The following is a 25502-nucleotide window of genomic DNA, read 5'->3' on the forward strand; positions in this document are numbered from 1 at the left end:
GAATAAAGATATTTATTTGTACCTTATTCTGTGTTTTGTTGTTTTGAGTAAAAATCTATTTTCAATGCATTGATATTACTCAAGCATGCATCAAATAAAATTCAGGTTTAAGTCAAATAGTACAAAAAAAATAATAATTTTTTAAAAATCTGCCCAAAAGTTTGTTTTTTAATAATGACCCATTGGCCAGAGGTCCTTGGAATAGCACTTGTCATAAATAAATAGAATCATGTACAGTTGATACATGTGATCGTATCGGTCGATCTCACCTGTGGATTATCGTATGGGAATCTGCAGCATAAAACCCTGACGGGAGCAGCGCTAATTACAAGTCATTTATTGACCAACAACCTGCAAATGGGCAGGGATCCACTGCACTGGTTTCCAGTTGTGAGCAGCTTACCATCATATCTGATATCATGTAGTACAATGAAACACTGGACAGCTGAAAATCACAGTTTTGACTATTAGCTGTTCTTTCATACAATACGAGAATATTGCCAACACTTTGGAATGAAACCATTAAAAAAAACAGTGCTTTAGCTCCAGTTAGCATGTGTGCGCACATGGAGAAAACTAACCTGTGAAATCTGACTATCAAGTTGGTGGAAAAAATAAATACAAAAAATAGGACCCTGAACTTTGAGGAGCTTCCTGGTGCATTCACAGGCACACCCCCCTTTTGTTTGATTTAAAAGTTAAAAACATCACTTCTACAGATTAAATACTTCTACAGTATATTATAAATATGATATAGCATTACACAAAAAGCTTATATGTATAAAGCATAACAATAAAAACCCTGTCAAGCCAACACAGCAAAAACACCACACACATTTGTCCTAGTTGACCCTTTCCGCCACACAAACGTACACCTTTTATAGAAGACCCCACATCCACTTATCGTTTACATCAATGCATATAGAATTTCATATATAATCCTTGTTACGTGTTGCTCATATTTGTGACTGGTTTACAATATTTAGCTAGTTATCAGACCATTTGATAAGTTGACTTTCTTATATTCAGACAAGGTTTTTTGGGGGGTATATGAGACGGTATTTTATCACGTCATATTTGGACACCTGCAGTCTACCTCCGAAAACTAAAAATAGTAAACACACCTCTCTGGAGTCTCAAACATCAGGTCTAGTGAAGTCTTTTGGAGTCTTTTTTTTTTTAAACTCGTTTTTTGAAAATGCGTCATGGCCAATGTTGCAAATTTGACAATTCACCGCCCAGAGGCAGCTAATTTATGCACTTAATGGGACACACCTAAACCTAGAAAGCCCGGAATTAAAAGACCTCTGAAAACCTCCAAGGTTTTGTGCTTTTATGTCCATGCTGTGGGCATGTAGTCACAGTCACATTCATGATAACATCTCATAACATCTCATAATTACAGTATTTTGACTGTATTGTGGTCTTTTTAACAGAACTTGTACCCTGCCTGGGTGCATTGATGTCACATAGCAACATAGAAAGGAAAGCTACACCTAGCGTCAGATTTCCAAACTCTAAAATAAAAACACAGCAGTGGCGGCCTGGGACCACTGGCGAGGTGTCACTACACCACGTAGTTCTTGGGCGTACCCATGTTAACAACAATAGTGCCACTGTATTGGTTAATATGCAGCTCATGTTATGTAAATGGAGGTTCTTTTCAGAGGGCTTTATAGGTACTTCCCATTGTGTGCATTTTTTGGCTACTTCTGGTTAGCTGTTTTTATATCTTTAAAACGCACAGAAAAGAGAGCTATGTGTTCATGTCTCATAAGGCCTGTGGATGATGGGGAAACATTAAAAAAAAATTCAGTTTTCCTTTAAAATTCCTGAAAAATAGTGCACGAGACCTTTGGGATGCTATTGTCACATGAAGCCCATGTAAAACCCCGCTGCTGAAGTGTCAGATTAGCTAAGCGGGCAAACTCGTATTTAGGGCATGTTGCAGCACTTCTTCATAATTGTAGAAGCAACTCATAAACATAATCATAAAATGTGCAATAAAAAGGTCCCTTTAAGTGTACTCCACTTAAAGGGAAGTTGACAAGGAAGAAGGTGCACCAGTTGACCAGGGAGAATAGGCTTGAGCTATACGAATAAAAGTCAATCACGGGTTCCAGTGTAGCGGTGCACCTAATACGATCAATGGTTGATGTTACATTCACGTCAAATCGGTTCAATCGTTAAACGCACACATCAGTAACGTTAGCAACATCCAAAATACACTGCAGAAGACCAACTAAAAGCATGAATGAATGGCTTGGTACCATACTACAGGCCCTTGTTGAAGTAGACCATGCTGGTGCTCGGGCTGCTTTGTCGTATCCTCTCCTGAAGCTCCGCCTCCAGTCCGCTCACACTCATAGAACTGCGAATAGATTACGAGATGCAATTACCCCCCAAAAAAAACAAAAACACAGACTACTGTGCAGCGGTTACCTTTTCTGCGGAAACAGGGCGCAGCACAAAGGCGTGGCAAACACCAGGCTGCCAAAGAGTTCAAGTGTTACTTTTGACATTCGTGTGTAAATTCTGGTGCAGTTAGTCATACTCACCACAAGCCCACAAGCCCCACCTGGACCGGAGCGTTTAGAATTGGGAAGCGCTGCAGAGAGACCACAATGAGATGCATAACGACACAGTTGGAATGTGGAGGGACTTCTTTCAGGCGGTAAAATACCTTCATGAAGGCTCGCTTTTCCAAAGCGTTCATTATGACGGGGGGGATAGCTGTCACACAAACATGTTGAGGGTTAACATTTCACAGCATTCTCAAACAATGAGCGAATTCAAGAAACAATACAAGCAGTTGATGTTTGCTAAATACAAGGATGAAGAGTCTTGAACCAGTCATGATGTGCTATATATATCACTATATTGACACTTACTATGGTACCCATTATGTTATTGTATGGTCATAGCACCTCGTATTTCGGTACGTAACAAAAATGTTAAAAAAAAAAAACAACAAAAACTTTAATTATTTTAGGAAAGCAGGAAGTGAACAAAAAATAAATAAATTAAAAAAAACAACTATATTATGAAAGCAGGAAGTGAACAAATGTAACAGCTACTGATTGTAAAAGTACCAGATGGAGGGGTAGGATTTAATAAGCTTTGCTTCTTCCTACTCCTTTTGGACATGTGGAACTGTGAACTGATTATGTGATGCATTCAATTGTAATCTGATGCATGTTCAAATGAAATAAAACCATTACCAGTTTACACAATCTCATGAGATCCAACACAAGACACTAGAAAAAAGTCAAAGTTACGGTTACCGTATATCCTGTAATGGTGGCCTCCGCTCTAAGAGATGCCACGCCTCAATTCCCAGGTGCATCGCCCACATAAAACACCTCAGGTTCATTTCCCCCTCAGTAACTATAAATTACCTTTACAATGCATTAGCTCACATTTTTACTAGTGTATCCACTCAATACACGCTACTGTGGAACTTGGATATACTTTCAAGTAGTCAGTGTACAGCTTGTATAGCAGTATAGATTTAGTGTCTACTGGAAATGACTTGACAGTCCCTATCATATAATAAGCTGGCAACACAAGTGAAGCATTGTGGCGGGAGTACCATGGTCTGGGGCTGCATGAGTGCTGCTGGCACTGGGGGAGCTGAGGTTCATTCAATTTAAATTAGACATTTTGTGCGTGTTTGTGTACATTCGTGTCCTTACCCATGGCCGGCACTGCCATGCCGATCCTGGACACCACGACCTGCATGATGGCCTGCTGGGCAGCACTGACACTCTCGCCTAACCGCTTTCCATTCTCATCTGTCACGGGAATGCCGTACTTCAACTCCCTGTGGGCGGGGGGGGATAACGTGGAGATAAGGTACAGTCGAGTGGCGTGGGTGTCTGGAAGAAGAACACGACAGCGAAGGAGCTCTCACCTCTGTCTCATGAAGGGAATGTTGATGCAGTTTGCGGCGGCCACGGCAGCAAATGGCACGAAGCGGCTGACGATTGGCGGGAGACGCTGAGAAGGCAGAGCGCGACAAGGCTTAGCACAAACCAGCATAAAGTTTGCCAATGAGGGAGTTCATGTTTGATGGCGTGTTACCGTGGCCAGAGACTTTAGTCCCAGGGCGGTGACCACGGCGCCGGTGGTAGCGCTCACGTAGGCCGCACCAAGCTGACTGGAAGCATGTCACACACAGCAGACACTGATCAATATCATGGCGGAAGACTTCATCTATTCACGATACCAGCTCTTCATCTATGCCAAATGTGGCCCGCAGGACACTGGTTTGAGGCCCCCGCCTTGATATGAAAGTTTAATGTTAGTGCGGCCCGCGTAAGTTTGATATGGATGCTGTATGGTATCATGTACCTAGAAAAAATTATTACGTTTGAATCATGTTTAACACTTCATGTTAAAGTGTGGAAGTGGTAAGTTTTTGGCTATTTAAGTTTAAAGGAAATAACTTGAAGGCTACCGTTTAGGTCGCTAGCTCTCTAGTTTGCGAGTTAGCATGTCTCAAGACCCTGCAGTTGCGCAATATGTTGTAAATAAAAAGAGTATAAATGTGACTATAGTCGTGTTTTGTCATGTTTACAGGGCTCTAATAATGCTTTGTTCATTTTAATCTGAAAAAATAATTTGTCTACCCACCAACTACAGTGAAGAAAATAAGTATTTGAACACCCTGCTATTTTGCTATTTCTCCCACTTAGAAATCATGGAGGGGTCTGAAATTTTCATCGTAGGTGCATGTCCACTGTGAGAGAGATAAACTAAAAAGAAAAATCCAGAAATCACAATGCATGATTTTTTAACAATTTATTTGTGTGATACAGCTGCAAATAAGTATTTGAACACCTGTGTATCATCTAGAATTCTGACCCTGAAAGACCTGTTAGTCTGCCCATTAGAAGTCCACCTGCACTCCATGTATCATCCTGAATCAGATGCACCTGTTTGAGGTCGTTAGCTGCATAAAGACACCTGTCCACCCCATACAATCAGTAAGACTTTAACTTGTAACATGGCGAAGACCAAAGAGCTGTCCAAAGACACCAGAGACAAAATTGTACACCTCCACAAGGCTGGAAAGGGCTACGGAGCAATTACCAAGCAGCTTGGTGAAAAAAGGTCCACTGTTGGAGCTATCATTAGAAAATGGAAGAAGCTAAACATGACGGTCAATCTCAATCGGAGTGGAGCCCCATGCAAGATATCACCTCGTGGGGTCTCAATGGTTCTAAGAAAGGTGAGGAATCAGCCCAGAACTACACGACAGGACTTGGTCAATGACCTGAAAAGAGCTGGGACCACCGTTTCCAAGGTTACTGTAGGTAATACACTAAGACGTCATGATGTGAAATCATGCATGGCACGAAAGGTTCCCCTGCTTAAACCAGCACATGTCAAGGCCCGTCTTAAGTTTGCATATGACCATTTGGATGATACAGAGGAGTCATGGGAGAAAGTTTTATGGTCAGATGAGACCAAAATAGAACTTTTTGGTCATAATTCCAATAAGCGTGTTTGGAGGAAGAAGAATGAAGAGTACAATCCGAAGAACACCATCCCTACTGTGAAGCATGGGGGTGGTAGCATCATGCTTTGGGGGTGTTTTTCTGCACATGGGACAGGACGAGTGCACTGCATTAAAGAGAGGATGACTGGGGCCGTGTATTGTGAGATTTTGGGGAACAACCTCCTTCCCTCTGTCAGAGCATTGAAGATGGGTCGTGGCTGGGTCTTCCAACACGACAACGACCCGAAGCACACAGCCAGGAAAACCAAGGAGTGGCTCCGTAAGAAGCATATCAAGGTTCTAGCATGGCCCAGCCAGTCTCCAGACCTGAACCCAATCGAAAATCTTTGGAGGGAGCTCAAACTCCGTGTTTCTCAGCGACAGCCCAGAAACCTGACTGATCTAGAGAAGATCTGTGTGGAGGAGTGGGCCAAGATCCCTCCTGCAGTGTGTGCAAACCTGGTGAAAAACTACAGGAAACGTTTGACCTCTGTAATAGCAAACAAAGGCTACTGTACCAAATATTAACATTCATTTTCTCAGGTGTTCAAATACTTATTAGCAGCTGTATCACACAAATAAATTGTTAAAAAATCATGCATTGTGATTTCTGGATTTTTCTTTTTAGTTTATCTCTCTCACAGTGGACATGCACCTACGATGAAAATTTCAGACCCCTCCATGATTTCTAAGTGGGAGAAATAGCAAAATAGCAGGGTGTTCAAATACTTATTTTCTTCACTGTATATGTGGTTTCTTAAGTTTTTATTATTTGCTGTTTTATTATTATTATTATATTTATTTATTACTGATTGATTGATTTTCTTTATTCTTGATTTGTTTATTTATTTTTCATCTTATTTTGTGCAGAAAAATAAAAATTAACCAAAGCACTGAAAAAGTTTGTATATTTTTCAGTTTTTAATAAATGCGTTTTTTTTTTTTTTTTGGGAAAACCTGATGCGGCCCAGTCTCACCCAGACCCTAGCTCCAGTGACCCCCCAAGTAAATTGAGTTTGAGACCCCTGATGTACACAGTTCTAAGCTGGATGAATGGATTTGTCATGCTCATCAGTCACTGCCAAAAAAGTGAAAGTGAGTGGTCCTCCCTACTTGACAGTGATGGGTGCATCTCCACTGCGGTTTGTGTAGTTGACCACAGCGTTGAAGGACTGGTTAACCCACTGCCAGAACACCACAGCCGGAGTTGTCCTGCAAACATGCGACACATCCTTTTATATTGACCACCTCTCATCTCCATTATTAATAAGCTGTCATATGCAAGAGGGTTGATCCATTGTTATTCTAATGTAATGACACTGTGACGTAGTCGCATGAAATAAGCAGCTCATATCCATGAGACTGCGCCTGACACACAAAAGGAGGTCAACGTTCTGCCCAAGTTGAGTGACATTTTTTTTTTAGTCTTTAAGAGGATTTTCACTCTCAAACTGGGATTAAAAATCTATTTCAGTCCCATGCTGCTCTCAACGTATTTATTTCATGCGGATCACAATTTCCATGTGTTCTCTAGTCTGTTCAGTAGGTGCTTGCAACAACACGCACACACAGATGTGGTACCTGTAGAAGGTGAGCATGCAGCCAGTGATGGACATGTTCATGGGCACCTGAGCAGACATCCGGCCAATCACGAACATCTTCTCCCCGGTGTCGGGGTGGAAGGCGGAGTCATACACATACTTGGCCCGCCACAGCTGGTCCTCCGTCAGGCCGGGCGTCACGATTCCAGCTCTGCAAAGATCAAAACAGAAATGACCTGCCATTTAACTACGGTACTGCTGTATTCATTTCCTCAAACTGTGTTGACATATTCAATATATCATGTAATAGATACTGTCATCCTCACTGGGTACCTTGTCCACTTCAACGTCTACAACCCTCAGAAGTCCATGAACTTGTAGCTGCAGATTATGCAGTGAAAGGTAAGCCAACACTGCCATCATGTGGCCAAGTGACTCAAAGATGCACATTATAACGTTTTGTTGTTTAGTTTGCATGTTGAAACTGCCTCAGGCCTCGCCTGGCTTTGAAGGTAAGCAATTATTTGAATTTTCCGCGAGAGTTGTAGCCTACATTTCATCTTTGCATTCTATTGGAAGACATGTTGGTTGGGCATTGTCACTACTTTTGGGTGATTTTAGGCCTGATTAATTAAGACAGGATCAGGATGAAAACTACTAACTTTACGGTCAAACACATGAGACTGTACTGAGGGAAAAGGAAACTAACCATAGCAAGATAAGCCGTTTTCCAGGCGAGGTATAGAATGTTAAAAGCATGCAAAAACGGTCAAAACCATTCCCCGGACTCATGACTAAGGGCGTCACAAGATCTCATGAGATTCAAATGTGACAAGATTTCTCATTCAGAAAAAAAAAACACTGTCTCATGTGACAAGGCAGAGGACGACAATAAATTAATGCATTAATTGCACAGTAAATAACCATGATTTTCATTATATTTACTCATTGGAAACATTATTTTCAGCCTTTGTTCCATAGAACAACAGCATGAACGGAGTGATCCTTTTGTCAGTCATAGTCTTTGTCTCGGTGGGTGGAGGCGGGGCCACAAGCATACAAGTAACAGATATTAAATTAGTAAACTGCCCTATATTATCATTTTTTTTTAAACCTATTATCTTGTATCGTCTTGTGAACTGGGCGTCTCGTGACACTCCTACTCGTTACTATTCCACATCAGTCCACACAATTTTAAACCGCAAAGCCATCTGTTGCATTTGCTGGGAGGACTGCCATGGGGAATACAGCACAAGCGGCACCAAAACTTTATATAATCAGATTTACGTTTACATGGACCCAAATATTCTAATTCCATTCGGTTTAGTTGCTCAAACAAAAAGAATGTAACCTTTGTATACACCTAATTCCGAAAGAAAAGTGCCAATCCGAATGAATATATAATCGGAAAGTTGTCAGGGTGCGTTCTTTCAGCGCATTCTCAGCTGTGATGTAACACGCAGAGGTCTCTAAGGTTTTGAAAATGGCGGCGAGCAGTCATCACTGGACTACAGCGGAAAGTTCGTTTTTGATACAAACTTTATAAGAACTGAACGTAATTGCAAGACTGATGTTGAATTCGATGAATCACGTGATGTTTACGTTTTACTGCACATGCCCCATTGACTATTCCGTTTTATTATAGCGGTGCATGTAGACAGGAGATTGGAATATTCCTTTCCATGTATACACTGTTTTCTGGTACGTCATTTGGAAAGAGGAAAATCTCATGTAAACATGGCTCTGGAAATCAGTACTGTACATGTTGGAAAACTACCTGTAGTTCTCCACAATCACTCGGGCCTCCTCCAGAGCCTGAGAGGACAGGAGGACGTTCCTGGGGTCCGTGACCATGAAGAAATGCTTGGCTCGGCCCATAAACGTTCCCTGGTCCCATCGTGGCTCTTTGATATTAATGTTGAATGACAGCTCTCCAGACATCTTGGCTTCCTTGGCACAAAAACAGACTTTTATATTTCCAAATACTTCTTCCTAGTTAATTGTTATTCCTGACACAATGTGGCTACATCTATATTTGCATGCATTACAATTAATAGCCATGTTGGTGTGGAATGTGATAGTTTGGAATCCGACACAGGAAGATATTCTTAACCTAATAAATAATTCACTTGCAGCTAAATTGAGCAATATCATACATAGAAAGGCAAGATTTTTCAAAAAAACTAATTAGATTTTGCAGTTTTACCTCATGTTTTGTTTCACAAGATGAACTTTCCATCAACACGCTCTTCTTTAATTCTTTAAACGGTAAACAAGAAAATGACGGATTGTCATATCGATGCCATAGTGATTGCATTTCGATGGAGTGGAAGGGTGGAGTCAAGGACACAATCACCCTCCAGCAACGTTATTGTTGTTTTATGAGGTGACTTACGGTGAACTATGAACTTAATAAATTGACTACATTAGATGGTCTGAGAAGTGGCGTGACAAGTGACGACAGATGGGCTTGAGGAAGTCACGAACTGTCCATCAAGCTGAGCTAGCTAGCATCTTAAACGGCGATGGTGGCAGTAACCACACAGAAGACCGGTTAAATGAAACGCTGTGGTAGTCCAAAATATAATATAATATAATATAATATAATATAATATATACATTTACAACCATTTCAGCGACCTCACGGTTAGCTAGTCATCCGGACAGTTAGCCAACTAAGCTAGCATTTAGCTCAGGCTTCAGGTGGAGTTGACAAGCGAACGTCAGGCGGTGAGGTCACCGACGTCACACGACGACATAAACGAATAATCAATTTATTTCAAAACAATATGTTGCATTCAATCAAAACGTACCTTTTCCGCTTCAATTTGAAGCCGATTGACCTCTCAATATCACCGCAACCGGCGGGTGGACCTGTGCTGCCTTCGAGTGACCGTGGAGTTATCAGAAACTTGGGTTTCACTGCAAAGTTTCGGCTGTAGATTTATAAACAGTAACTCTCAACATCCGTGGAACAAACAATAAAGGAGGCCAGTAGGTGGATAAAAGTATTAACCTTTAATACACAATCGTTTCAAGTTTCACCATGGCAAATAAAATAAATAAAACAAATAAAATATATGTGCCATTTTATCAATATCACGGGGGTAAAATATGCCTTTTTACCAAACTGTCCTTTTTCAAACGGTATATATATAATATTGTGCAACGTGTGACCGTGGGATCTTATTTCAAGCGATAAAATTCGTGAAATAGTCAATCAGTAAAGTAAGTTTGAAATAATATTGATGTACATAAACGCCGCATAGCAGGAGAACACATATGGGGCGTGTCAGCGAGGACACGTGGACAAACGTCAACACACGATTGGTCAAGAATGCCACCCACTGATTTTCATTGGCGGTATCAGCTTCTTGAACTGACCGTCAATGAAAACGCCCCTGGGCCTTTTCAAAATTAAATATATTCTATTTCTCCTCACAAATGGCTTCATGTTGAGCCCATGAATCATCGCTTGTCTTTTATGGATTATTGGTGAAAATACCATTGCAATACGAATGCATGGGACACAGCACTACCGGCCACTAGAGGGCGCTGTGCACTGCATCACATGCATGATGCAACCCACTACAGGTTTTACACTTTGGAGTAATGATGGAAATTCCGTCTCTTTTTCGAGAGCCGGTTCTTTTGACTCGTCTCACTAAAAATTCGGCCCCAAAGTGCTTCCAAGTGGATCTTTTTTTCTTAATTTATTACCAAATAATGTGTATTGTGTAAAATGAATTACTAATGTAAAAAGTACAGGATGTCAAATGTTTACTATTTGAACATGCATCAGATTACAATTGAATGCATCACATAATCAGTTCACAGTTCCACATGTCCAAAAGGAGTAGGAAGAAGCAAAGCTTATTAAATCCTACCCCTCCATCTGGTACTTTTACAATCAGTAACTGTTACATTTGTTCACTTCCTGCTTTCCTAATATAGTTTAAGTTGTTTTTTGTTCACTTCCTGCTTTCCTAATATAGTTTAAGTTTTTTTTTTAAAAAGTATATATTTTTTGTTCACTTCTTGCTTTCCTAATATAGTTTAAGTTTTTATTTATTTATTTTATTTTTTGTTCACTTCCTGCTTTCCTAATATAGTTTAAGTTTTTTTATTAATGTTGCTATAGTGCAATGAATCCTATTAAGTTCATTCCTATTTCCTAAATCATCAGGCACTAATAATGGCTAATAATGGTGCAGCTGTGAGGGCTTATGTAAAAGGCTTACTCCTCTTACACTTGGAGAATATACGTACGTAAGAGTTGGTGCTACTCTTCCAACACACAGCACAGACATGGCATTGCATTGCACTTTAAAGTGCACTAATACTTTATATTGTGATCATGGTAATGGCAGTATCAAAAAGATGTCACAAGAAGTCAACAGGACACAGGATCTTCCCAGGATGGCTATCATATCAGACACCCTTTTGAATTAAACATGGCCGGAGGGGAAGCACCATGCATTGCTGATTGGTCAGCACACTGCAAGCCAAAGCAGAAGGGGAGCAGCACCAGGACTAAACTACCACAGAAACCCAAGATGTGAATATACGACAAGGAGGGTCTTCTCCTGTGGATTGTGGATTACATTTTTGTAAGCTGGCCACCCTGCATTCGCCTCCACCGCCCCTGACCCAGATCTCCAAAACCTTTCTGGATGACTAAGGGAAAGCTTGTCCCACACCAACCATGGCTGATTCCTCTCAACCCCCGGCGGGCTGGAGGGAGATGACAAACGGGGGTGGGCACCCCCACCGTGCCCACAATGGAGGGCAGGCCGGGGGGTCCCACAGCAGTGCACGCTATATGCTGAAGAGGCAACAGCAACGACACAGACGCAGGTCATCCTCACCCATGGGCAGGGTCATTCTTATCAATGCACCTGTTGATGGTAAGCTATGGGATGGTGGTGGTGGTGGTGATGGTGATGGTGGTGATGTTGATGTTGTGGTGGTGTTGATGGTTGTGGTGGTGGTGATGGTAGTTGTGGTGGTGGTGATGGTGGTTGTGGTGGTGATGTTGTCGTGGTGTTTATGGTGGTGGTGGTGCTCGCTGTGGTGTTTATGGTGGTGGTGGTGCTCGCTGTGGTGTTGATGGTGGTGGTGATGGTTGTGGTGGAGATGATGATGATGGTGGTGGTGGTGACGGTGGTGATGGTGGTGGTGCTGCTGGTGGTGGTGATGGGGATGGTGGTTGTGGTGGTGATGGTTGTGGTGGTGATGGTGGTGGTGATGGTGGTGATGTGGAGGTGATGGTGGTGATGGTTGTGGTGATGGTTGTGGTGGTGGTGGTGCTGGTGATGTTGTCGTGGTGTTTATGGTGGTGGTGGTGCTCGCTGTGGTGTTGATGGTGGTGGTGATGGTTGTGGTGGAGATGATGATGATGGTGGTGGTGATGGTGGTGATAGTGGAGGTGATGGTGGTGATGGTTGTGGTGGTGACGGTGGTGATGGTGGTGGTGCTGCTGGTGGTGGTGGTGATGGTGATGGTGGTTGTGGTGGTGATGTTGTGGTGGTGATGGTGGAGGTGATGGTGGTGATGGTTGTGGTGGTGGTGGTGCTGGTGATGCTGGTGATGGTGGTGATGATGGTGGTGGTGCTGGCTGTGGTAGTGATGGTGGTGGTGATGGTGGTGGTGATGGTGGAGGTGATGGTGGTAATGGTTGTGGTGGTGGTGACGGTGGTGATGGTGGTGGTGCTGGTGATGGTGCTGGTGATAGTGGTGGTCATGTTGATGGTGGTGGTTATGGTGATGGTGGTGGTGGTGGTTGTGGTAGTGATGGTGGTGGTGATGGTTGTGGTGGTGTTGATGGTGGTGGTGGTGGTGGTGGTGCTGGCTGTGGTGGTCATGGTGGTGATGGTGATGTGATGTCTAAGTATTATGGCCACAACATTCACTACACTATTGGACTTTGAGAAGTATTAAACAGTGGCTTAAATATACAGTACTATACTACAGTATATGTGTATATACAGTGTCAAGGTATATGCTCATTTTCTCTGAGGGTGTCTTTCAAGGCAGAGGCCATGGGGTCGATTCCCGGCCAGGGTTTGCGTCATGCAGCTGAATGACTTACTGTGGAGGCCCCTGACAGGGAAATGCCAAGTGGGGAAACAAAACCTGAATATACACTCATTAGTGGAAAGCTTAGACCACACATGTCCACCCACCTGGGTTTCCTGGTAAACTTACCCTACCCTATTTTACCCTTCACTCCCTGGCCTTCCATCTTTGTTTCATGAACAAAAGACCAGAATTAGCCTTTTTTTCTACATGCCCCCCCTCCTTTTTTGGAAGATTTCCCTTTATTTTCAAATGTAAATATTGATAATGAAAATGGTAATGAATACAAACATTACCTGTCTCCCTGATCCCAATTGCTGTAGTTGTCCAGTCATCTGGAAGCACATTTTTAATACTAATATTAATAATTTAATATTTTCACATTATGTTTAATCAAATATGTTTTTCTAAGTAAGATGTGTGCATTTTTTAGTAAATTTGTCAATTTTAAATGTACAAATGTACAAAAAGCTGATTGTACAAGCTCTAATAATATTTATTCTTCAGTCACATGATGTTGAGCATGCCCCCCTCCCCCGAGGTCACCCATATCTTTTCAGTTGGGTGTCAGTTAGGTGATGTGCCAGACATATCTCGGAAATATATATTCCAACTCGCTCTAGTCCCTGTACCTAATGTTATGGCTAGTTGCGCTATGTGTTTCCAGGTGGAGATGACAGTGAAGACATCCACACAGTGACAGTAGACAAGACTTTGGATGGGCGTCTGGGTTTCAGCGTCCGAGGGGGTTCTGAACACGGACTGGGCGTCTTTGTCAGCAAGGTGGAGGACGACAGCTCCGCAGGTTAGCAGGAAGTGTGTTCCTTGTTTTGTTTATTAGCTCCATGCCGTGTTTGTGTGTGTGTCTTTTAGCACAGGCCGGGCTGAGTGTGGGCGACAAGCTGGTGGAGGTGAACGGCGTCAGCCTGGAGAGCATCACCATGAGCAGCGCCGTCAAGGTCCTGACGGGCAACAACAGGCTGAGGATGGTGGTGAGGCGTGTGGGCAAGATCCCGGGAATCCGCTACTCCAAGGAGAAGACCACATGGTGAGCGCGTCGTTCTTTTGAGCATATCCTCCATCTTGGTGTCATGTGTCAGCAGGGGATGGATTACTGCTTTCGCTTTTATGAACTGTCATGAATTGATACTACTTAGTACTTAGTTACTACTTGTAGTGTGCTCAGCAGAGAGAATGTTTAAACACAATATTGGCGACTCCAAACTCAATTTACCTGGGGGCCACTGGAGCTAGGGTCTGGGTGAGACTGGGCCGCATCAGGCCCCCCCCCCCCAAAAAAACGCATTTATTAAAAACAGAAAAATATACTAACTTTTTCAGTGCTTTGGTTTCGATTTTCTACAAGAAAAGCTCTGATAAAACATTCCACTGTTCTCAAATATCTTAATTTTTATTTTTCTGCACAAAATAAGATGAAAAATAAATAAACAAATCAAGAATAAAGAAAATCAATCAGTAATAAATATTATTATTAAAAAATAATATTAATAATATATTAAAAATTTATTTTTTTCAGATTAAAATGAACAAAGCATTATTAGAGCCCTGTAGACATGACAAAACACGACTATAGTCACATTTATACTTTTTTTATTTACAACATATTGCGCAACTGCAGGGTCTTGAGACACATGCTAACTCACAAACTAGAGAGCTAGCGACCTAAACGGTAGCCTTCAAGTTATTTCCTTTAAACTTAAATAGCCAAAAACTTACCACTTCCACACTGAGAGGGAGGATAACTATTAAGAGTTATTTAACCTTTAACATGAACATTAATCAAACGTAATAATTTTTTCTGGGTACATGATACCATACAGCATCCATATCAAACTAACATTAAACTTTCATATCAAGGCGGGGGCCTCAAACTAGTGTCCTGCGGGCCACATTTGGCCCGCGGGCCGCATGTTTGAGACCCCTGGTCTAAAGGTATGAATGTGAGGGGTACTGCTCCCCAAAGTAAAAGGGCCTTATGAATGTACCATGTGGTGTACATGTTTAGGGTGGATCTGATCCACAGAAGGATGGTGGTGGAGGAAGGCGGATGCACGCCGTCAGAGGCCAGTTCGGACAGCGCCCTCCGCAGGATCGTGCATCTCTTCACCACATCAGACGACTACTGCCTGGGTTTCAACATCCGAGGAGGGCGTGAGTTCGGTCTGGGCATTTACGTGTCAAAGTAAGTCATTCACGTAAGTCACGTCAGTCATTCATAATGAATAACGCTCGGATCGTTCATTCCCGTGTTTGACATTCCAGGTTGGATCCAGGTGGGCTGGCGGAGCAGCACGGCATCAAGATGGGGGATCAGATCCTCGCCGCTAACGGGGTTAGCTTTGATGACATCACACACAGCAATGCTGTGGAGGTCCTGAAGAGCCACACTCATGTGATGTTAACCATCAGGGTAGGATAACACTTAGAACACTTTCTGTATTCTTCTCGCTAGTTTTATCAGTGTTTGTTTACATGCAGTTTAATAATAATTATAATATATAATAATATAATAATAATATAACGCTCTGGCTTACACTTGCGTTACATTGTATGTGTCAATGAGTGAATTGCAGGCTGCATGGTGGTCTAGTGGTTAGCACGCAGACCTCACAGCTAAGAGACCAGGGTTCAATTCCACCCTCGGCCATCTCTGTGTGGAGTTTGCATGTTCTCCCCGGGTACCGGGTACGTGGGTACTCCGGTTTCCACATTCCAAAAAAAACATGCTAGGTTAATTGGCGACTCCAAATTGTCCATAGGTATGAATGTGAGTGTGAATGGTTGTTTGTCTGTATATGCCCTGTGATTGGCTGGCAAGACAGTCTGAAGACAGCTGGGATAGGCTCCAGCACCCCTGCGACCCTCGTGAGGATAAGCGGTAGAAAATGAATTAGTTCTCCTCCTATTTTGTGTGGAAGTGGTAACTTTTTGGCTTCTTATTTTGTCTTTCCCAACCCTCGGCCATCTCTGTGTGGAGTTTGCATGTTCTCCCCGTGTATGCGTGGGTTTTTTCCGGGTACTCCGGTTTCCACATTCAAAAAATACATGCTAGGTTAATTAGCCACTCCAAATTGTCCATAGGTATGAATGTGAGTGTGAATGGTTGTTTGTCTATATGTGCCCTGTGATTGGCTGGCCATCAGTTCAGGGTGTACCCCGCCTCTTGCCGGAAGACAGCTGGGATAGGCTCCAGCACCTTGCGAAAAAGCGGTAGAAAATTAATGAATGAGTAAATGCTGAGATGTTCAAAATGCATAATTTCCTGGAACTAACCGCAAATGCACCACAACCTGCAAGCCTATAAAATCGTGTCTCATCCACTTTATACACCAGCTCTGGTGGGGCAAGTCCTTAAAGTCTTTACCTTAAACACATACTGGAACTAGTGACAGAGGACCTCTAAGTGTTACACACAATACCACATCTTAAGTATGTTGTCAAGTATTGTTTTGTGTATTGTGTGTATTATATACGTACGCTCGCTAACACGACCCTGTGCTCATTTTCCTCTTGTGATCTCAGGTTGCTCAGACTCATTGTTCATTATTCAGAGGCAGTCAGGGATCAGATTCTAATCAACACACACACGCACACACAGCATTATAGATTGCGATGTGTTTCTTCCTGTTTGTGTGTGCGGCCATTTATAGACCATAATAATCACACATGGCGAGGGCAAACTCTCTGACCTCAGTGTGCTGTTAGGAATGGAATTTTTTGCCCTCTGTCTTAGACTTTAGACTAGGCTAGGGTCCAATCTAAAACATGCAAATAGAATATTACCAATATTCCAATATTGGTAATATTCTAATTATTTTACTTGTCCCTTTGTATTGAGTGTGACTCCTGAAGAGCAGCTACACACAATAACCAGTATTTTTTTTAAAGCACTATATCAAAATCTCGCATATTGTTAACATGGATATAGACTGGAATTCATGTTTCAAGATGGCGTCGCCTGAGTGCAAGCTAGTTACGTCAGCTCTGTGTCTCCTGGTTCTTTATTTATTATTTTTTTCATTGTTTTTGTGCCATACCGACCCCTCAAACAAGTGTGTGTTCATTAATTTTATATACAAAATTGTCTCGCGGATCGGATTAAACCCATTTGTGGGCCTGATCCAGCTCTGGGCCGTATGTTTGACACCGCTACTCTAAGGTACACCCGACACCCCAACCAATAATGTTTTCAGTCTTTATGTACAAAATGGTTAAGACACACAGGAGTGAGACAGTCCTTTGGGTGGAATGATCCTGGATAGTGTTTCATTCGGTTCTAACAATGGTCATGGGGGTACCTGGAACCGGGACTCCACAGGTACCCTAAAAGTTTGCTGTAAAATGGCTGTATGACTATTTCCCGGTGCCAGGATTTCGGGTGTCTGCACCGTGGTAACAAACTGTTGATGTTTTTAGTGATGTGTTGTTACAGGAAGCTGGAAGATACCCCGCCTATAAGGAGATGGTGGCAGAGTACGGGTGGCTCGACAGACGTAAGTAGATTTTCTCCCCTTATATTCCCCCTTGAATATAGTAATATGATCATATTCGTGAAGATACTGTGCTGTTGTTTGGGTAAAATTAGTGTTTACAAATAAGATTTACAAAGTGATTTTTCATTCTTACGTCCAACAGTGGCTAACGGTGTGCCAGCGTCGTCCTCCCAAGGCTCCGACTCCCGTTCCTCCACGTCCTCCTTGTCCTCCAGCACCCCTCTCAGCTCCCTCAGCGGTCTATCGCAGGTCCTCTTCCCGCCTGTCTTTGGCTCCGACTTAGTGGACGTGGCCGTCTCCACGGAGGACCGCTCCAGGCGTCCGAGCGCCACGCAGGGAACCTCGGACACGGCCATACAGACCGAGACCTCAGAAACCAGCCGTTCAATCGGCGCCACCGTGCTGCTGAAGGACACATTCATACATGGGATGGGGGAGGGGCCAAGGGAGACTGGAGGACCGACGAGGACGCCGTCTTCCGGGGAACGAGAGGTGGTGAAACATGACGGTGCTAAGACTAAGGTCCTGATGGCCTTGAGTAGACCTCGGAAACCCATCAGGCGATCCCAGAGTCACATGACTCTGTCAGGTCAGACTCCAACACTGATATGCTTTACTAAAAATACATATTCAATATTTCAGTGTCAATATTTGAAGCAAATCAAATATATAAATATAAATATTCCTAACATAATTGAAGTTTTTTAAAATAATAAAACATGTAAACATAAAATTATTAAATTATTAAATTATTAAATTATTAAATTATTAAATTATTAAATTATTAAATTATTAAATTATTAAATTATTAAATTATTAAATTATTAAATTATTAAATTATTAAATTATTAAATTTAAAACCTTAAAAAATAAAAAATAAAAGTTAAATTATATTAGAAAGGTAGGAAGTGAACAAAAAATTAAAAAAAACTATAATACGAAAGCAGGAAGTGAACAAATGTAACAGTTACTGATTGTAAAAGTACCAGATGGAGGGGTAGGATTTAATAAGCTTTGCTTCTTCCTACTCCTTTTGGACATGTGGAACTGTGAACTGATTATGTGATGCATTCAATTGTAATCTGATGCATGTTCAAATGAAATAAAACCATTACCATTACCATAAATATGAAAAGCGTATGACACGCTGCTAAGCCCACACGAAGTGACATGTCTGGTGGGTATTCGGGGGGAGTCTTCCACGCTACCACTTCCCGCTTGCTTGAACACTTAGCTGCAAAACCTGCTCAGGTTTTTCCTAGCGATGCTTCATTTGGACTGTGTTGTTTTTTGTTGTTGATTAGAGGACCAACAGAAGAAGAAGAAAAGAGTTCAAAAGGAGAAAAGCAGCCCAGCAGGAAAGTCCAACCTCCGGCGCTCCAAAACGTTTATGAGTCTGTTTTTTAAGAAAGATGGCAAAGAGAGGAGCAGATCCAAAGGTGAGGTCATGTCTTTCCTGCCTGTACCATATAAGGAAAGCTAAACACGTTCCCCCTTCCAGACACCCTGCATCATGTGGAGGACATGTCCAGGAAGCTCCTCAGCCAGGACGAAGTAGCGGCTGTCACCAGACACTGTCAACGCGTGAGTCTGCGCCGACAAAACACCAGCATTGGGGCGGTAGAATCCCCAAAACTGTTTTTTAAGCACTCCTGTCAAATAGAAGATCTTTGACCAGCTTTTTTGAAGGAAGATCCTTAAACACAACAAAGCATCTGTCATATTGAAGATCTTTGACAATTTATTTTGCAACAAATGCTTAAAGGGGAGCTATTATGCTCATTCTATTGAGTTGTGGACTCCTATAGAGCAGCTACACACAATAACATGCACAGAAATCTTCCAGAATCTGCACCTATTCCAGCTGTATTTCCGTGGATTTGTGCTTCCCGCCCAAACGGTCTGTTTTAATTGATTCCACTCACGGCCACGCCCACTCTGCTGTGATTGGTCACACTCCCAAAGTGCTTCCTAACTACAAACAAACCCCATGGTGGATATTGGAGTTGACAATAAATGAATAAAGTCTATGGAGAGCTAATTGAAAAGTGTTTAGGAGCTACTGGCCGCTCATGATCTACTGGTTGGAGAACCCTGACTTACGAAATTATGAACACAGAAAGTAGATTCCTCCAACCTCACCTGCATGAGGATGAACACTCATTGTCGGACACACTTTGTCAGAAGCCGGACGTGAGGGCGCTGCATTGTCATTGCTTCTGATTGAGAGTGACCAGGATGGATAGGATCAGGAACAAGTTGTCATTGGGGCAGACTTGAATGGACATTTTGGTGCAGGAAATAGAGATGAAGAAGAGGTGATGGGCAGGTTTGGTATTCAGGAGAGGAACACAGAAGAACAGATGGTGGTTGACTTTGCCAAAAGGATGGAAATGGCTGTAGTGAATACTTTCTTCCAGAAGAGATAGGAACATAGGGTGACTTATAAGAGTGCCACTGAGGAAAAGACAGGAAGCAGAACGGGAAGTAGCAGAAATGAGGTTCTCATTGGGAGTGACCAGGATAGATAGGATCAGGAGGGAGTACATTACATGTTAGAGGCCTTGGAGATAAAGTCAGAGAGGCCAGACTGAGCTATCTGGGACAGGTCCAGGGGACAGGATGCTGCCAGGTAGGAGGCGGTAGAGGAAGACCAATGAGGAGGTTTATGGATGTAGTGAAGGAGGACATGAGGGAAGTTGGTGTGAGAGAGACCACTCCAAATCTTTATTTATTTTTTCCTTTTCTATGCCCTCCTGCTCCGGTCCGGCTGCTCCAAATTTGCATAACAAAAGCATGATATGTCCCCTTTAAGAACAAAGCTTTGACTAGCGTTTTTCTGCATTGTTGACTGAATGTGAGTCCAATTTCTGTACTTTCAGTACTTGTCGGAGAAGGTGATGGAAGATTTAGTGCACCCCCTTCTGGCCATCTTGGACCGGCCCGAGAAGTTGCTGCTTCTCCGAGAAATAAGGTGAGAGGTCATGATGTCTGTGTATACTGTGTAAAAGTTTGACTGGTAGTGTGTGTCAGGTAAAGTACAAGTGATGTTGTACAGGATGCTGATTCCTACCAGTGAGTTGGCTGCTTTCGACAGCCTGGTCCTGCCTTTTGAACTGGAGGCCTACAAAGCTCTCAAGAGTCCGTGTGGTGAGAAAGACATTCATATTGGTCATTGATTTTAGTCATATGTTTTTTATTTTAAGTCATATAGTTTGTGTTGTATTTATAGTAGTGCCTTCTCCAGCGCTTCGCTCCCCTCGTAGAGGGACCCCTCGCCGCCACTTGGTCACCCCCATCCCAGGTATGCAAGTGTCCTGTCCAGCCATTGGGGCAGATACTCCCTGTACAATGAAATTTTATTTGCCGTTATTTTATGTTTTTATTATGCGAATTTGGAGCGGGGTTGCACGGCGGTCGAGTGGTTAGCATGCAGACCTCACAGCTAGGAGACCCGAGTTCAATCACACCCTCGGCCATCTCTATGTGGAGTTTGCATGTTCTCCCCGTGCATGCGTGGGTTTTCTCCGGGTACTCCGGTTTCCTCCCACATTCCAAAAACATGCTAGGTTAATTAGCCACTCCAAATTGTCCATAGGTATGAATGTGAGTGTGAATGGTTGTTTGTCTATATGTGCCCTGTGATTGGCTGGCCACCAGTCCAGGGTGTACCCCGCCTCTCGCCCCGAAGACAGCTGGGATAGGCTCCAGCACCACCCTCCTAGCTGTGAGGTCTGCGCGCTAACCACTTAACCGCCGTGTAGCCCATATTCATATATATATATATGTGCGTAAATGTGTGCCATAATTTGACTATAAGCCAGCCACAATTTCAACCCCGCGCCCGCCCCCAGAACCAGCAGCGTACCACCCACATACCGGAGAACCATCCCCGACGAGCCCTAAGACAGACCGGGGAAGGGCAAAGAAAAGGAAGATGCCCGGGAGAGCACCCCACCCCCCACACAAGACCCGACCCCGAGGCACACACCCCCTAGCCCCCCATCCACCACCCAGGCCCCCGTCCCCACAAGCGAGATCAGGCCCCACCCCAACACACAGCCCGGTCCCCACAGTAACCACCATTATTATTTTTAGTTATTACGTCAATTGTCTAAAAAACAATTACTGTACATTTTTAAGGGGGGGTACTTTCGTAACCTTTAGATTGATATTGATATTGTAAAGAGTGCATCAGTGTTATTGTGTGTTTATTTCCAGACTACAGGGGGGGGTTCCTCCTCCAGCCCGCCCTGACACAGTACCATCCCTTGGCGGAGGACATGGAGGCCCTGAGTCTATCAGGCTCAGGTCACATGACTCCCTCTCTGTTCTTCACCCCCCTGCTGGACGTACCCATGGACACCGTCTCCTCCCCCCGTTCCCGCTCTCTTAGCCCCTCGCCTGCCCTCACAGAACCCCCACACAGCACCCGGTGGGGTGGCGACCAGAACGGGGTCGCAGGAGGAGGCGTCGCCCCCGAGCGAGGGAGGTCACCTGTGAGGAGGAGCAACGGGAGGACGGAGGTGAGCCCGGGAAGGTTGAGGAAACGGGACTCCTACGCTGAGGTTAGCATACGTGTCCCCTCACCGCGGCCAACCAGGACGCCCTTGAAGGATGTCTTTGGCGGCGCCCCCGCAGTCACAGTCAATGGACTCTCCCCGAGCGGAAATAGGAGCGCCACTCAGGAGTACCACATCTCCACGCTGACCATCTCCAAAGCCAAACAGTCGCTAGGTGAGCAGAGTATCGACAACATTTAAGTAGAATAAGCTAAAAACACAAAAATACCGCTTATCCTCACTAGGGTCGCTATATGCTGGAGCCTATCCCAGCTGTATTTGGAGGAGAGGCGGGGTACACCCTGGACTGGTGACCAGCCAATCACAGGGCACATATAGACAAACAACCATTCACACTCAATTTGGAGTGGCCAATTAACCTAAAGACAGCTGGGATAGGCTCCAGCATACCCCATGTGACCCTATTGAGGATAAGCGGCATAGAAAACAGATGGATAATACGATTGTAATAGCAATAATAGCATGCAAAAATAGTGTTCATTCATTCATTCATTCATTTTCTACCGCTTTTCCTCACGAGGGTCGCGGGGGTGCTGGAGCCTATCCCAGCTGTCTTTGGGCGAGAGGCGGGGTACACCCTGGACTGGTGGCCAGCCAATCACAGAGCACATATAGACCAACAACCATTCACACTCAATTTGGAGTGGCCAATTAACCTAAAGACTGCTGGGATAGGCTCCAGCATACCCCATGCGACCCTATTGAGGATAAGCGGCATAGAAAACAGATGGATAATACGATTATAATAGCAATAATAGCATGCAAAAATAGTGTTACTTAATAAATGGCCTTGACATCCAGTATTCATATGTCATTCCACAAGCTACCAGCAGGGGCCAGTGTGTACAACATACATACAGTGCATCAAGTATAGTGTCAAGAGTAGAGTGGGAGTGGGAGTGGGAGTACAAGAGCAGTACTTCAGTGTTTGTGGCTTGACTGTCTGCTGGTTGCAGGCATCAGTGTCTCTGGAGGGATGGAGTCCAGAGTGCAGCCGGTGATTAAGATTGAAAAGATCTTCCCTGGAGGAGCCGCTTCCATGAACCATGCCCTGAAGGTCAGCAAACACTGGCATGAGTACTTATTTGGGGGCTGTGAGGTGAAGATGTAAAAAATCCATATTTGACATTTTATGATATATTTTGTAAGTTTAAACATGTCTGAATGTATTTTGTTGGTCAGCCGGCCTTAAACAAAATCCTGGCACGTGTACTCCACTGTAAACGAGTCCAAAGATTAGCCTGTCATCTACTTCACTCAAATACATCAATGGCTTTCTAATCCTCCCTTTACGGAAATGGATACACATCTTTCCATGCTGCTGTCACAAGGAAGTAGAAAAGAGGAGTAGACATACTGATGGGTGATGACATAATGAGGACAGGAGCCGTCTTCAGGTCTTGACTGATGGCGAAAGTTGCTAAAGATGATTGGTTGACACGCAAACAACGCAATGCAAAGCAGGTGCATCCTGACTGAGGACCTGTGCGCCATCACAGGAAGTACACCATTAATGGAAGTCACAGGAAGTACACCATCAATGGCCATCACAGGAAGTACACCATCAATGGCTATCACAGGAAGTACACCATCAATGGCCATCACAGGAAGTACACCATCAATGGCTGTCACAGGAAGTACACCATTAATGGAAGTCACAGGAAGTACACCATCAATGGCCATCACAGGAAGTACACCATCAATGGCTGTCACAGGAAGTACACCATCAATGGCCATCACAGGAAGTACACCATCAATGGCTGTCACAGGAAGTACACCATTAATGGAAGTCCCAGGAAGTACACCATTAAGGGCCGTCACAGTAAGTATAGTATTAATGGATGTCACAGGAAGTACAGTATTAATGGACATCACAGGAAGTACAGTATTAATGGACATCACAGGAAGTACACCATTAATGGAAGTCACAGGAAGTACACCATTAATGGAAGTCACAGAAAGTACACCATCAATGGCCATCACAGGAAGTACACCATTAATGGAAGTCACAGGAAGTACTTCATTAATGGATGCTACAGGAAGTACACCATTAATGGCCATCACAGGAAGTACACCATCAATGGCTGTCACAGGAAGTACACCATCAATGAAAGTCACAGGAAATACACCATTAATGGCCATCACAGGAAGTACACCATTAATGGCCATCACAGGAAGTACACCATTAATGGCCATCACAGGAAGTACACCATTAATGGAAGTCACAGGAAGTACAGTATCAATGGCTGTCACAGGAAGTATACCATCAATGGATGTCACAGAAAGTACACCATTAATGCCCATCACAGGAAGTACACCATTAATGGAAGTCACAGGAAGTACACCGTTAATGGCCATCACAGGAAGTACACCATCAATGGCCATCACAGGAAGTACACCATTAATGGCCATCACAGGAAGTACAGAGAAAGAAACTATTTTTAAAATGTTTAATTTTTAACATATTTAATTTTTAATCATTACATATTTTTAATTACATATTTAATTAATTATATATTTCATCATGAATATACATAGGAACTACTTTTTCCAAAAGTCATACCTTTATGATAAAAGCATATATTTCTCATAAAAAACGTCATATCATTATTTGAAAAATAATTGGACATATTGTTATGATGTAATAATTGACAATGACATGATGTTATGATAAAAACTGTTTTTATCAAATGTAAAATTGATTTAAAATGATTGATTATTACATATTTGATCAAAAATTTTTTTTATCAAACATGTGTAATTATAAAAACAATTTAAATTAAAATGTCACTTATTTCATACTCAAATCATACTCTAATCACCCCCAAGGCCGGCGACGAGCTGCTGTCCGTGGACGGTGAGAGTCTGCAGGGCGTGACCCATCAGCACGCCGTGGACGTCATTCGCCGTGCGTTCGGCAACAAAGCCAAAGACCCCATGGTGCTGGTGGTCAAGGTCCCCAAGGCGCCGTCCGGGGGCGCCTGCTGACTGACTGACTGACTGAACGCCTCACTTGCTTTTCTACTGCATTCTTTTGTCAAATAAATTCTGGTCAATGTAAAAACTTTTGTGATTCGTCAACTTAACACGGTGCGACCTTGCTGCGACCTTTGAGCGCTGCCAGAAGGAGATCATCTCAAACTGCGTTATGGGATTTGTAGATTTATTTGGCTGCAGATTAAATCTCATGTACAGTATTATGTTTGGCCTTGAGAGATTAGTACAAAAACGACTGCTCAGTAAGTCCTGTTGCGTTTCTTTCTTTGGTGGAGCGACAGCATGT

The 25502-nt window shown here is 43.2% G+C and overlaps 2 protein-coding genes across 4 annotated transcripts; one reads left to right on the top strand and one right to left on the bottom strand.

The window, feature by feature from the left end:
• Positions 1–146: 146 nt before the first annotated feature.
• On the bottom strand, positions 147–10018 carry sfxn3 (sideroflexin 3). 3 transcript variants are annotated; one of them, XM_078793888.1, is made up of 11 exons: positions 9251–9607; positions 8822–8994; positions 7085–7255; positions 6617–6715; positions 4084–4159; positions 3914–3999; positions 3696–3823; positions 2684–2733; positions 2559–2608; positions 2443–2490; positions 147–2371 (listed from the first exon to the last, which is right to left on the bottom strand). In XM_078793888.1, the coding sequence occupies exons 1-11, from the start codon at positions 9359–9361 to the stop codon at positions 2275–2277; spliced, it is 1089 nt and encodes a 362-aa protein (XP_078650014.1). In that variant the 5' UTR covers positions 9362–9607; the 3' UTR covers positions 147–2274. The 3 variants fall into 3 exon arrangements, with proteins under 3 accessions (XP_078650014.1, XP_078650015.1, XP_078650016.1); XM_078793889.1 differs by lacking the exon at positions 9251–9607 and adding an exon at positions 9858–10018 and having other exon boundaries at positions 2559–2733; XM_078793890.1 differs by lacking the exon at positions 9251–9607 and adding an exon at positions 9858–9954 and having other exon boundaries at positions 2559–2733; positions 8822–8990.
• Positions 10019–11255: 1237 nt separating this feature from the next.
• On the top strand, positions 11256–25241 carry pdzd7a (PDZ domain containing 7a). The gene is given in 15 exon segments (XM_078793891.1): positions 11256–11951; positions 13790–13927; positions 13996–14170; positions 15149–15325; positions 15406–15553; positions 17576–17636; positions 17779–18225; positions 18941–19105; positions 19108–19220; positions 20519–20610; positions 20695–20786; positions 20869–20940; positions 21858–22373; positions 23176–23276; positions 25049–25241. Coding segments are annotated over 15 exon segments (2658 nt in total). The 5' UTR covers positions 11256–11749; the 3' UTR covers positions 25208–25241.
• Positions 25242–25502: the final 261 nt, after the last annotated feature.

The sequence above is a fragment of the Doryrhamphus excisus genome, linkage group LG10 (assembly GCF_037039965.1).
Source record: "Doryrhamphus excisus strain RoL-2023G ecotype Guam linkage group LG10, RoL_Dexc_Guam_v1.1, whole genome shotgun sequence".
Classification (NCBI taxonomy): domain Eukaryota; kingdom Metazoa; phylum Chordata; class Actinopteri; order Syngnathiformes; family Syngnathidae; genus Doryrhamphus; species Doryrhamphus excisus.